Genomic DNA, 15,348 nt, shown 5'->3' with positions numbered 1-15,348 from the left:
CGGTAAGTCCATGTGAGGTATTCTCCACATGTTAACCTCCCTCTGGTAGGATGTGGTCTCCGTAGTGCTCTCCCTCATGGAGAGGGAAGAGCACTTCCCAGGCGCTATTCTAGCAGGTGCTCGGCGGGAAATTACTTAATACAAAAATCAGGAAAGGCCACCGCCTATAGCTTCCTCGGGTAACTGCCTCCTCCCACCCTTATTGGGACCTGGGAGACACCTTACCTAACTTGTTGGAAGGTCACGACGTGGTCAAGCGCTCGCTGTGAGGCACGCAGCAGCCTGCCTGTGTCCGCTCCTCCGTACCTCGTGACATGGTTCAGCGCCTGCAGTGTTTCGTATAGGAACCCCTAGTGTCACTACATTGACACAACGTCGAGTGAGTGACAGACAGGGAACGTCTTGGTTACTGGTGTAACCTCTGTTCCCTGATGGAGGGAACGAGACATTGTGTCCCTCCTGCCACAGTGCTGAACTGACCGCTGACCTGGCCGGGACTCTCTCTCCACTCCTCAGCACAACTCTGAATGTGTGGTGCACGCCATCTCCTTTTATACCCGTATGTCCGGGGCGGAGAGTGGCATGCAAATTCTACTCGCCAATTTTCATTGGCCTTTTCTGAATAAAGCAAATTTGATTGGGGCTCTCAAGAGTGAACCCCTAGTGTCACTACATCGACACAACGTCTCGTTCCCTCCATCAGGGAACAGAGGTTACACCAGTAACCGAGACGATGTTACTCATTCTGCTCTCTCTCTCTGTCTGACTTTCTGCAGCGGGAACAGAGAGACCTATATAAAATCATATCAAACTCAAACAGAGAGTGCACTCAAACTAGACCTAAACCTTGAATTTCTTGTGTCCTGGCTGGAGTTAAATTAAACCACTATATTTCTCTGCAGGTTCAGCAGTGCTTTGGCTGTCATCACAGCAGACCCACTCTCACATTTAGACACATTCAGAGGTGCTTTTTAGCTTAAGTGGACCCATTATGCCATTAAGTCCTGAATGTGAACTGTGGAGTGTAATGCGTATGGCGATTGTGCAAAGAGGGCTTCAAATTATGCCCTAAAGTTGGGAGAGAAAGAGGTGTGTGTGTGACATTGATTGCTTAATTTCACTGTTCAGAGAGGGGATAACTGCACCTGGAGTACAAACATATTTAACAGTGTATTTCAGAGGCAATCTGAAACCATTTAGTAACTCTTTTCTCTCGTAAGTATTTAGCAGAAGGGTGAAAAGAAGGAGGTTTTGGTTTAATGTGCTTTTCTTTTCTTTTTTTTTTTTTTTTTGATTTTTCCCCTTTTTCACCCAATTTGGAATGCCCAGTTCCCAGTGCGCTTTTAAGTCCTCGTGGTCATGTAGTGATTCGCCTCAATCTGGGTGGCGGAGGATGAATCCCAGTTGCCTCTGCATCTGAGACCATCAACCCGCGCATCTTATCACGTGGCTTGTTGAGCACATTGTCATGGAGACATAGCATGTGTGGAGGCTTCACTCCATCCACCGTGGCATCCACGCTCAACTCACCACGCGCCCCACCGATAAAGAACCACATTATAGCGACCACAAGGAGGTTGCCTCATGTGACTCTACCCTCCCTAGCAACCGGGCTAATTTGGTTCCTTAGGAGACCTGGCTGGAGTCACTCAGCACGCCCTAGGATTCGAACTAGCGAACTCCAGGGGTGGTAGCCAGCGTCTTTTACCACTGAACTACCCAGGCCCCCTTTAATATGCTTTTCTAAAAATAATGGACACATATTAATTGTTTTAATGTAGTGTGAGTAGTTCTGTAGGTCACTGATTGATGCATGTAAACACACACACACTCACCCCTGAGGAAGGATACGCCGTCCACCCAAGCTCTGCTGTGGCGGTCCGAGTGTCCATCAGAGTTTCTGTAAATCACACAGAAAGAAAGAGATATTTATGTGGAATCAAATATTTATGTTTAAATGTTCAAACTTAACTTGAGGTTTGACAAGCTCTGATCATTGTGACAGCCTACTCTAAATAAAGCTACCCTTAAACACTACAGAAGTCTAAAGAAAGGCTTTCTGAGCAGTTTTTTTTTTTCTTCAGACACATTTAAGAGTTATAGAGAAAGGCTCTTTAGAAGATTATCTTTAAGGAAGGAGCTTCTCTAGATTAGCTGTCTTCAGCCATCTGGAGTGTATGTGTTCAAGAGCTACGACACACAACAGAGAGCTGCTAGATCAAACACTGCTCTAAAACAAACAATAAAATGTTGTGTTTATTAGACTAGAAAGAGATTAGAAAGAGTTTTTTTTCTAGAGCTGTTCTTTTAATACAAACTTGTTCTTGTACATGAATTTTGTGTTGTACAACAGTGACACCCGATAGCAGTGGCAGCCCTAGAACAAATAAACTGCTCACAAACACATTGCTCTGAATCAATCAAACAGAAGGTTAAAGTCTGTTCTAGAGCAGATATTCATTCTGAAAACTTGGAAATATTACAGTGATTGTGAAGATCAATTTTAGAATGTTCTAGAGCAGAGACATGCTACACAGGGAGCTGCCCTAGAACAGAAACACACAGAACATTATAAAGAGCAGATCTAGAGCAGATAGTCTCTACTGTAAAAACTGCTCTACAGAAAATTAACTGTTTTAAAGCAGAAATGCCCTACAGAGAGAGATGCTCTAGAACAAACACACTCCAGAGGGATAAAGGCAGCTGTTATGGAGCAGGTATTCTTACTGGAAAGAGCTGCCCTACAAAACATACATTACACATTGCTAATGTAAGCTAGTCTAGAGAGACAGTCTCTACACAAATTCTTGACAATGTTAAAGTGATTGTGAAGTACATATTTAGAATATCCTAGAGCATAAATCACTATTCAGAGAGCTGCTTAAAAACACAAACACACATAGTGTTACAAAGAGCAGCTCTAGAGCAGATACTCTCTACCATAAAAACTGATCTAGAGAAAACAAACTGTTTTAAAGCAGCAAAGCACTACAGAGAGAAATGTTCTAGAAAAAAAAAACACACTCCAGAGGGGAAAGGCAGCTGTTCTAGACCAGGTATTCTTTCTGAAATTAGATGCTTTACAAAACATACATTGCACAGTACCAATGTGAGCTATTCTAGAGACACAAACATTTGACAGTGTTACAGTGATTGTGAAATACATATTTGGAAAATGGTATGTGGTGGTGGCATACTGGGCTAAAGCACATAACTGCTAAGCAGAAGGTTGCCGGTTCAGTCCCCACAGCCACCACCATTGTGTCCTTGAGCAAGAAAACTTAACTCCAGGTTGCTCTGGGGTATTGTCCCTGTAATCTCTGGGGGATTGTCCCTGTTAAGTGCACTGTAAATTGCTTTGGATAAAAGCGTCGGCCAAATGCATGAATGTAAATGTAGAATATTCTAGAGAAGAGAAACACTATACAGAGAACTGCTTGAGAACACAAACACACAGAGTACTCTAGAGGCTAGAACAGATATTCTTTAGCCTCTAGAAAAACTGCTATACAGAAAAAAAAAACAGTTCTAAAGCAGGAATACACTACAGAGAGAGCTGCTCTAGAACAAACACAATCTAAAGAAATAAAGGCAGATGTTGTAGAGCAGGTATTATTTTTGGAAAGAGCTGCAAAATATATATTACACAATTCTACAGTGTGCTACTGTATTCTAAAGCAACACATTCTACACAAACACTTGACAATGTAACAGTGATTGTGAAGTACATTTTAAGAATGTTCTAGAGCAGCAACAGTCTACCAAGAGCTGTTCTAGAACACAAACAAACACACAAAGGGTTATAAACAGCAGCTCAAGAGCAGATCGTCTCTACTGTAGAAACTGCTCTTCAGAAAACAAACTGTTCAAAAGCAGTAACGCACTACAGACGGAGCTGCAATGATGATATATACTACAACAAGAGCTGCTTCTAGTATATATACTAGAACATTCCATAGAGGTTTCAGACAGCTGTTATAAAGCAGCAACACACTACAGGGGGAGATGCTCTAGAACACATACACCCCAAAAGGTTATAGGGAGCTTCTCAAGAGCTAATCCTTCAACAAGAGCTGCTCTAGAAAATTCCAGAAGGTTTCAGACAGCTGATCTAAAGCAGCTCTTGCTATTAAGAATATAATCTAGAAAAAATCCCCAAAACAATTCCCCAGAATTGATATGCTCCTTACAGGTGTTCTATTAGAGAGATAACATACAAAGAAGGTCACACTACAACAAACACTCTCCAAGAAGAACAACAGTGAGCTGTTCTAGAGCCGATACACTGTACAAACGATAGAAGCTCCAGAATACAAACCCCCCATAGTGTTACAGAGAGCTACTCTTTCGTAGCCACTATGGCCCTGTGTTTCTGAAGACAGATTTAGGATAAGCCGTTTGTGTCCTTTAAGCGGTCGGCTAATGTCAGACCTTATCAAAGGAGATATCTTTGAACAGGAGAGAAAATAATCCACATACCAAATTCAGATAAGATGGTTAAAAGTGATAAAAAAACCTGGACTGATTCCTGACTCTACCATCGAGAATCAATGATCAAGCAAAGCAGTGGCAAGACACTAAATTCTTAATGATAAGTTGGTGATATTGTAAGCACTTATTTGCATGCATGAGTAATTATTTCAGAGCCACAGGAGCACTGAAGAGCAAACTAAATGCTGCACATGTCACTACGATGTTGTCCACTCCAGCACTTTTCTGCTGTAGGGTCTCCTTGCACTATGACAAGTCAAGTCAAGTCATTTTTATTTGTATAGCGCTTTTCACAACACACATCGTTTCAAAGCAGCTTTACAGAAAATCATGCATTAAAAAAATAAAATAAAAAATGAAACTGTAATATCTATAAAGTCTTAGAGTGACCATTGTGTACATCATTTAAAGTACTGCACAAATTTCTTGAGACCAATCGCATCAATGAAAATGGATCTACATCTCATACAGCCACCTCTGGACATTCACCCTCTACCCTTCCCTCTGTGTTCCTCACAGACATACACACAAGTGTTTATGACACACTGTGTCTTAATTGCATCCCTGTGTGCTCTGAGCTAAGCCTGTCAATGTGGGACGGGAATAAGTAACGAGTGATGTCACAGAGGAAAGAGAAAAGGATGGATATCTGCTCTCTCTGCAAAACAAAATCTCTCCTCCTCTCTCTCAAGTGAAAAGAATAGGTCACCCAAAATGAACATTCTGCCATTATTTACTCTCCCTTATGTTGATAAAAACCTATATGCATTTATAGTTTTCTTTTTAACACAAAGAGTGTTAAAAATCTATCAAATTTGTGTGCTACATTTCAAGTCATCTGACAAGTTTCAAGTTTCAAATGACAAATTTAAGTCGTTATTCACTGATAATCAACATATTCGCTGAGGTTCTTGCTTAGCCAGCAGACAAAATTGCCATGTTGACATCATGGGAGTCAAAATGGCTCTCGTTCTAGTGTGACATTTTGGATTCCAGCTTCCACAGAGGGGAAGATTCTCAGTGAATAACGACTTAAATTTATATAATTATCTTAAAGCTATTGTATGGCTTCAGAAGACTATTGATATAGTGCTTGAATCATATGTTCTTCTTTTGTGGCGCTTTGTGTTTTTTAGTTCTTTTTGGAGCTTGGCAGTTGTGGTCACTATGAACCGTCATTGTATGGAAAATAGTTATGTGAACATTCTTAAAAGGTTTCTTCTTTTGTTTTCCACAAGGGGAAAAATAACAGCATACGGGCTAAAAACGACATGAGGGTGAGTAAATGATGACATAATTCATTCTCACTCAATATTTCTCCATCTTTCACCTCTTATCTGCAGATGCTTTTAGTTAATATTTGTCAAGCAGACAGGAAGGAGGACGAAAGAGAAAATGATAAAGCAGACAAAGAAAGTAGGAAAGATCTGTCTCTCTCTCTCTCTCTCTCTCTCTCTCTCTCTCTCTCTCTCTCTCTCTCTCTCTTAGATAGATGAGCAAAGGCAGATGACAGGCACTCCAACTTCCTGCTGATGGATTCATGACATGATGTATAATTTTGCTATAATGTGACAATCTCCTTCCAGTCTTCAATCTCTCACTGACTGCTGATCGAAAAAAACACATATTATTCACTCATATGAATCATAAACTGCATTGTCAAGAGATCATGCAGAATGCATCAGTAATGCCCAAAAACTTTTTATCCACAAGTCTGCGGCAGATGTTGTTGAGACGGTAACGGCCACTTAAATTTCATAGACACAACCAATCAAATTCAAACTCACTTTAAAATGTCTATCCATATTCACTCTCTCTGTGTTAGAACCAAAGGAGCTGCATACCTAGACAGCATTTGTAGGCACCATAGGCGTATTTCTAATGCAAAGTTTGTGGCAAAAAGATGCCTACCATTTCCTCCATTTCGGTAAGATGCTGCCTTATAAGGTAGTTTCCTATGTAGACAACGAAGTAGCTCACTGGATATTGGAACAGAGCCACTGTGATAATTAAATGGGCTATTGTGTCTATTGTAAATACATGCGGGTCAACAATCATTATATCACTGTAATGTGATAACTTGCCATTGCATGAAAACTTCTCGGTTGTTTACATTAGCAGCTGCCATTTAACATGATTTAAACGCAATGTAATACATCACTGTCATCAGCAGTAGAGCTCATTCTGACAAAGAGGCGCTTTAAAACAAACCTTACTAAAACATTCTCACAATGCTGCAGGGACTAACCAATAGAATAGAATACCAATAGAATTGATTTTAGAATATCATTGTTTGATTGAATTCTGAGCCAATCAGAGATGAGCTTTATTGCTGTGGGTGGAGTAAACCAAGTATTTAAGAGAATTAACTAAATACACACAAGCTAAGCAAGGAAACATGACTTATGTGTGACACCACACACGTGTTGTGTGTACGCTTTTGTTATTTAAGACACACACACACAATATTCAATTTTTGTAAATAGCACAGCGATTACTCTAGCAGCTGGTGTCTCTTAGGAGAGTGACCTCTTAACATCAGATCCCTCAGGAGATACATCCACCTCCAGAGAAATCACTCAGCATATGTATTTGTGTTTGTGTGAAGGGGGGAGGTCATGTCAGCTTCATGCTCATTAATATGTAACATGTGACCAATAACAAATTAGCATGATGGTGCAAAGTTTCTATGGAATGTTGTTAGAATGCAGAACAGCAACAAAAACATAAAAAATGGAGACCATGAAAGGTAGAAAATAGAGAGATAGAGGTGAAAAGGAGAGAGAGAACAATCCTTTTCAATAGTCAATAGACAATAGTCGAGTAAAATACTAAAGACCATCTCAATTACATATTGTGACTAGGGCTTTTTATTTAACGTGTTAATCAAGTAAGATTAATTATATAATAAATAACGTTCAAAAAAATATAATTAATCATGTCCTGGACCTTAATATGGAAAATTTCTACCAACGCATATTCAAGCTTGAAGTAGGCTACCACCTGTTTTCAGCAGGAGGCAGTAAGCGAAACTCCATCTGTTTAGGCAACACACAGCTGTACTGTCAAACCACACTCAGGCTTGATTGACACTACCGACAGAACAAGATGAGAATGCGTTCTTGCATTCAGACACAGCTGGATGGAGCACAATTCCAAATGCACGGATCTCGAGATGTGTTTTCCCAAGTTTCAAACTACGTTTAACTTGAAATAGCGACCTAAAAATGAGTTTGTGTCCTGATGCCACCAAAGTAAGACGCTCCAATAGTATCCGTCTGTCACCTGTGTACATTGACGCATCCACACACACACACACACACACACACACACACAAATCCTCTCTGACAGATTGATGAATTAAATTGCAAAATAGATTACTGTGGACTGTAAGCCAATGATAGGCTTATGTTCAGTAACATGGAAATAAATAATATACTGACTTACAAAGCCACTTTTTGTATCGTCTTATGCTTTACTAGTTCGCCAGAATTGCCACAATTACGTAATTCATTTTAATGATCTGAATTGTTATATTTATAATATATATTTTATTTATAATTATTGAAATATTTAACTAATTAGAATTATTTAATCTTTTTATATTGAATTATTTGTATTTGTGTGCCTTTCTCAGCAAATATTAGTATATGTGATTAATTGTGATTAATTTGATTAATTAATAGGCATCTCATGTAATTAATTGGATGAATACAATTTTTTTAATTGATTGACAACCCTAATTGTGACCCTAAATTCCTTGGCCAAGGTTGCTTTTTGTATTATTTTGCTGTTAAGGGACAGTTTACACAAAATTTCAGTCTATTCCTTTCTCAAGACTATCGTATGTAGCGATGGGAATCATAAGGAATGTAATGATTCTGGATCCAATTCCTCTTAATGATTCTGGTTCCTTAACGGTTCATTTAGTACTGTTGAGTGGTATTTTATGAATTATGAATTAATAACATAGCATTTTAAACAGTGTAAACACCTTATGCAGTAATATAAGATGTTCTGTTAAAACTGGCCCTTCTCAATCATGGCCTCCTAATAATCCCCATCCATTAATTGGCTCTATAACTCTACTCTCTCCTCTCCACCAATAGCTGGTGTGTGGTGAACATACTGGTGCACTATAGCTGCCGTCACATCATCCAGGTGGATGCTGCACACTGGTGGTGGTTGAGGAGAGTCCCCTGTTCACTGTGTAAAGCGCTTTGAGTGTAGTGTCACAAAAGCGCTATATAAATGTAACGTTCGTTCGTTCATTCATTCATTCGTTCCAAAAATATCATCAAATCACCATTTACCGTAGTATAACCCTGCTGAGGGCAGTGAATGCAACACTGATTTCCATGGTGCAAAGATTTCCTTTTTTATTTCCAAATATATCTTCCTAAATACAAAACTCATAGGGACTCATTCATGAAACACGAGCAGAACTAATTTGTGTGTAAATCGCTCGGAAAGCCGGTGTGACGTAAATTTCCGGATTCATGAAAGTTTTTGAATTTTCAAAACATTAGTCAGTACAAACAAAATTGACACCTGCTCCAGACCATGTGTAAATCATGTGTAAGACATCCAAACGTGTAGTGTTTTTTCAGACAAACTGCCATCACTAAAATTTGATAGAATTAAAATTAAATAAGTAATTTAAAAAATAAATAAATAAATGAGTGAAATTAACCTTAAAGGTGCTATATGTAAGATTGAATCAACCGTTTGAAATGGGTACTGCAGTCCAAATTCAAAATAATGGAGAGTTGTCTGCCCACGCCCTAGACTCCAAGCTCATGCGGGTTGCCAGAATTAGCCAACTCAGAATCTGTTATAAAGGATTTCTGGGCTTTAAGCTGTCTCCATCTTCCAAAGGCATCTCCAGTATTTATCCTTATTTTACTATGGCTCTGGTCATGGTGGTTTTTAGACGGATGGTGAGGCTTTTTAGGTCGGGTGGAATCTGTTATCTCTGATCCAGTTCGTTTGCTGGCTTCCATGGCTGCAGCACGCAGTGTTGTTTGCCTGAAAACTTGTTCAAATCTGGCAACCCGGCGGTGTCGAAATACTATTGGTGAATGGGCAGTGGGCGGGATCACACAGGCCAAAACACAAACAGCAATTCTGGCCTGGAATGGAAACTTCAAAGTAGAATATATTGACTGTAGCACTGTTATCAGAGAAGCCAGTATTTCAACTTAGCATGTTTCCTAATTCTCTAATGACATATTATGATCATTTTATGATTTAGTACAGTAAAAATATTACATATAGCACCTTTAAAAAAATAACAAATATTAATAATTAAAAAAAAAAAAAAAAAAAGCTTTTATTTAGAAATGTTTCTTTGTTGCTTGCATTTATTTTTTCAAAGTATAATTTTTTCCCAACTCTGCTTATTTCCTGCAGATGGGTTTGCGTTAGATTTTCTAGAAAAAAATAAATAAATAATCCCCTCTAACTTGACTGGCTGGACATTTTTTTATTTTCTTTTTTTATTTGATATAATCTCTATTATTTAGATTTCATAATTAAATATAGGCATTGGTAAATTGCATTCAGTTGACGTATGGTCAGTGGTAAAACCATAAATTAACACATCACGGGTAGCTTTTAAATCTGTAATATTTTACAGTGTTTCGGTCAAAGACCTTATTTAGGCATTCTATCAATTTCTTTGACGATTGATCCTCTTGCAAGGGAAGTATATTACTGTACAGTCTTGGATTTACTCGAGAAGTTTCTCCAATGATGCGATTGACTGAACCAGAGAAGGTGGTGGACATCCACCTGTCGGCAAGAACTGAAAATATTTTACACTAAAGCTTCATGGCAAACCATTTTTATTGACCTCTTGGATTGTTTAATTCACAAAAGAACCTCTGATGACAGCAAAGATGATTGTAAGTTCCTCAGTTTGCGAGTATTTACTTTGCTAAATCAATATTTTACGATGTGAATGCACTCCATTAAAAAAATAAAAATAAAAAACTCACATATATGTTAAAAGCTTTATTTTTTCTCATTTACTAGTGAGTCTGAAGCCTTACTTAAATGGTGTTTCATGGAGTGTGGATTGTGATAATTGTGAATAAATGTGCAGGCGCGCTCTATTTATGGATGTTTAGAATTCACTAGCATACATAACTTGTACTAACAAATCTGGGGAATACGAAGCGTTCGTGAATCCGGCGGAAAACGCGGAAATGACTTCCAATTGTTTAGTATATTTACGAAATTTTCATGAATGAGGCCCATAATGTGTAACTACACATTGCCATTTCAACAACCGAGTCTCACAAGCCTTAACACAGTAAAAGTTCTTGGCTAATTTCAAGTCATTTTCATTCACTAAAAGATCCAGCTACTAATAGTCATTTGTTCGGGAGGTAGTCTTTTATTTTTTACGATGTAGATTAAAAAGTGCTGACTCATAAGAGTCATTTGTTCAGGAATCACACTTCACTGATTGCGCTGAATGTTTCACGCTGCTGATTTAGTAGCAATGTTTTAGTGGCACTGAACGGTAGCCAGAAACACTGTTATTTTTTGTTCTCACTGCAGGAAAAATCTATATTTTTTGTTCAAACTGCAGGTTATATGAGGACAGCTCTGATTTTCTTCTGTACAGACTGCAGTCGCTTTTGCTAGCACGTCCACATTAGTTGTCATAGTAACGATGCAAACTTGCATATACTGTATGTTCAACATGTGTGAGTATTTAGCAGTGAATGTTTTGACACCAATTATGTTTTTCATGAAGGCAGTCTCCAAATATTAACACAGACAACAACTTAAAAATGGGAGAGGTAGCATATAATCAATGTTTTTGCTGCCAGGGTTTATAACTGTCTTGTTTTACCCGGGACGTCTACCCTATGTTGGACAAAATTACAATATCCCATACAGGACACCTTTTGATCTGTATTTTAGCGGGCATTAAAACGTTCCATATCGAAGGTTTTGTGTGCAGTATTGAAGCATAAAAGGGTTGGATAGTGAGACTTTTGAAGAGGACCCCCGTCCTGAATTGAAGTACTCAAAATGTTGAATCGTCCTGTGTTCGCGTGAACCCACTGGAACCCAGTGGGTTCCCACATAGGCTGGAACCCACATAGGCTCGCAGCCTATGTGGGTTCCAGCTTCTCTTTGGTGGGTAAAGCCAGTGACTACTGTGCCAGTGATTATTTTAAAGGAGATTGCACTGCTTTTGCTGCCCTGTAACATGTATAGTACAAGACATATGGGTGCGTTCCCTTCAGAAGTGATCGTACCTATGCCCTATTTCCCTCATAGAATTTACCTTCCACTGTCGGAGAGCTGAAAGGTTAAAAAAAAAAAAAAAAAAAAATGTTGTTCTGAACTCACTTTTTAAGTCATTTTTTATTGAAGAATTTCTTGTAACCAGGGACCAAAAATGGTTCAAGGAACAAAAACCAAAAACATTATTATTTATTTATTAATATTTTTTTTTTTTTTTTTTGCAGAATGTAACCGAAAATGGGAACAAAGTTATTTTCAATTGTTCCAGAGTGAAAAAGTTATTTTTAAATGCTGGTAACCGGTTATAATTGGTTAATTTCTTTCCGATAAGTTTTATCACAGACATTTTTTTGAACTGCACTTCATGTTGCCCTAAAAAATTAAACGTGCTTTGATCCTGAAGGAAAACTGCTGCATCACACATGATGTCACATTTTGTGAATGAACTCATTTTTAACAACTATGTATAATTACTACATATACTGCACATGCACAGCTAATCCAGATACAAGGAAAACTTTATTAGAGGTAAAAAGTACATTTCTCAGTTGTTTCCAAGTCTTCACTGAGTTATTGTTTGTTATTGTGCATTAATACAAATTTGATGCTGCCTGGTTTTGACTGAGAAGCAGATCTGTAATTAAAATTATACTTAACTGTTAATTAACTTTATAATTAAAGTTTGTTACAATTTCTATCCTGACAAATCTACCACAGAGAAAACAAAATAATATAATAATAAATACTGCTTATTTTAACTTATTTTGATGAGGCAAGTGGCTTATTTTGGGCTTGTTTCTCTTGTGAGATCTGGCAACACTGCAACTGATATATCACCCACCCCTTAGCACAGAGTACTGTCATTGTAAAAAGAACATTATTAACTGTTCTTTTATTTTGTTGTAACTGGTAACCATTTGGAAAGGAGACTGTAGAACTTCTGAACCGGAACAAAACAATATGGTTTTTGCTCAGAACGAACCAAAGTGAAAAAACATTTTGTTTTTAGTCCATGCTTATAACGATCCTACAGTGTGGTCATTTTCCATTCAAAGTGCCCCATAAAGGGATCATTTATACTGTTTGGAATGCAGTAAATGTATTCTCGTCACAACACCTGATAGAACAACGTGTTGCGCACAACGAATGATGAAAAAAAATTACAAAACACATGAAATCCAATATGATCATTCAGACTAAGACCCGTTATTAAAAATCTTATTTTAATCGGATTCCAAACACCTACAAATGTGGTTTGGATCAGGCTTGTAAAAATCGGATTTTATGTGTTTTTGTCCTACAATCAGATAGGCCAAAAAAGTTTTTTTTTTTTTTTTCTGTCTGTATGAACAGCATTTGAGTATTGTAGTACAGTGTTCTGTCCACAATGAATGAAAAATGCAGGTTTGAGAACTGTTAACGGAATCACAAATCCCAAAAAAATATTTTTGTTTTCCCAGGCATAATTGCTTGGCTTCAAAAGGCTAGGAATATAGCGCACAAGTCAGTTATGACTTCAGAATGTCTCTTTTGGTGCTTTTTTCATCATTTTTGGATCTCAACAGCCCTAGTCCCCATTCAATTGGACACTGCAAAACACTTTTATGTATCCCGGTAAAAAAAAAAAAAAAAATTAAAAAAAATTTGAATGACATGAGGGTGAATATATGATAGCAACATTTACATTTTGGGTGAACAATGCCATTAAGAGCTTCTCTGAGCAATTTGTCTATTTCAAAAGCCTGGTTCCATCCTGAACACAACAATTGCTACATGTACTATATCTCTTTTATCGGTAGATGCACTGTACATAAACACACCTTTCCAAGAGCAAAACCACACAGATTTTATGAAATCCGAGCTGAACTCTACTCCCTAAACCCAAAGAAACCTGAAAAACAGAAAGTCTGTTTTAATCAGAACTCTGATCCTGAGAGCCTGTGTGATGTCACTGGCCTTAAATTAAGCTGTGTAAATAAGGTTATTCATCTCGCTAGGTCAGAGCGTAATAACTTTAGTGACAGCAGAGATATAACCTTCAACACAGCAACCGCAGCATCAGTCACCCATTGGCTGGCAAGACCAGTGACCTACAACCCCAAGAGCACTCGACTTCGTCTGTCTCTCTCTCTCCCTTTCTGTCATATTTACACAAGTGTTCGGGAGTGAGCCCTTAATATTTAATGCTGGATAGTGCCAGTACAGAAAGAGCACATTAAACATTGAGAAGGCCTCTGGTCTCAGATCAATATTGTGGTCTTCACCAAGAAATTACTCACCTGCACACACATATGTGCAGCATAAACACAGACAGGTCTATAGCAGCCATTGTAGTGTTATATTGACTAAAACACCACACAAAAGGAAGCTGGATAGTAAAAACTCACACCATGGATTAAAGTACCTAAAAGTACCAACCTAACTACCTACCTGTCTGTCCTCTGAAAATGTAAATTTAAAAGGTATTTATATTGGACATCACTATGGATTGCAAACAAGCTTCACTCAACACAAGACCAACGTCTAGCACATTAAATATTTCTGAGAAAAGAAAAACTAGAAACATATATTCAATTTAGAAATTTCCATGATTTTTCTAATTTATATTCAATGACTTTTACATGCCTAGACAGAAACCATTTTAAAATGTGTTTTTAGAGGACTGAAAAGCTACATCATTGTTCTTGAATTTTATTTGATGAATATCGATCTGAATTTGGTAAGAGACTCTGGTAAGGGGACAACCGGACTGAGTGCAAATGTCTCATCTCAGCCTCTGCACAGGTGCCATGACCAAAATCACACACACTTATCAGATACCTCAACACCTGTCCCTCCAGCCGACAGGATGAAAATGAATCCAGAGCCTTGTGTGAGAGTGTGTGTGTGATTTGGGAGAGAGGAAATCCTTAGCGATGGCTGCAATAGAGTCACATATTGGTGAACGAGGGAATTCAGTAAGTGTGAAAGAGAGGGAAAGAAAGTGTGTGAATGTGTGCGAAGTGGAGAGAAGGGACCAGCTACGACTGATCTATTTAAATGTGAAAAAGACCTCAAGAACAATGAACAATGAAACAGCAGCTTATTATCGGAATTCCTGTACCGCAAATAAAAGTTCAAACGAGGAGAAAGATAGACAGATGCAGGGCCGGCCCGTGGGTTTGTGGGGCCCTATGCAAAATCATGAAAATGGGCCCCTCGGTGTGAAAATTGTCTTAACTTTAAAACATCCTAGAACCACTGCAAACATGATGAGCAGATTTTTTTTAAATATAAAGCACTAAAAAAGAAGCACTATAATGTGTAGCTCAACAGATGCCAAATAACGTGTTCCAATAGCTTTTTTTTTTCCCAACATGAAGATGTTAGGTTAAAATGTACATGCATGCATAAGGGAATATGAGCATTTTAGATGCTGTGACAAGTCACCATATTATCGCCTTATTTGGATCACCTTTCAATTTTTTTCTAGAAGTACAAATAAACCAATGTCTCAGTTAATATGAGGTCATGGAAACAATGTATAATACAGGGGGCCTGGGTAACTCAGCGAGTAAAGACACTGACTACCACCCCTGGAGTTGTGAGTTC

General features: G+C 38.2%; 1 protein-coding gene across 1 annotated transcript in view; it reads right to left on the bottom strand.

Moving 5' to 3' along the window:
• LOC127441099 (ephrin type-B receptor 1-B-like) overlaps positions 1-15,348 on the bottom strand; it is a 421,097-nt gene that overhangs the window by 265,313 nt on the left and 140,436 nt on the right. Inside the window, exon 2 of the mRNA XM_051698281.1 lies at positions 1,836-1,900. Within this exon, the coding sequence (XP_051554241.1) occupies positions 1,836-1,900 (65 nt within the window). The remainder of the gene's footprint in view (positions 1-1,835; positions 1,901-15,348) is intronic.

The sequence above is a fragment of the Myxocyprinus asiaticus genome, chromosome 5 (assembly GCF_019703515.2).
Source record: "Myxocyprinus asiaticus isolate MX2 ecotype Aquarium Trade chromosome 5, UBuf_Myxa_2, whole genome shotgun sequence".
In the NCBI taxonomy this organism is placed as follows: domain Eukaryota; kingdom Metazoa; phylum Chordata; class Actinopteri; order Cypriniformes; family Catostomidae; genus Myxocyprinus; species Myxocyprinus asiaticus.
The sequence above is the reverse complement of the archived record's forward strand: the minus strand, read 5'-3'. Positions and strand labels throughout refer to the sequence as shown.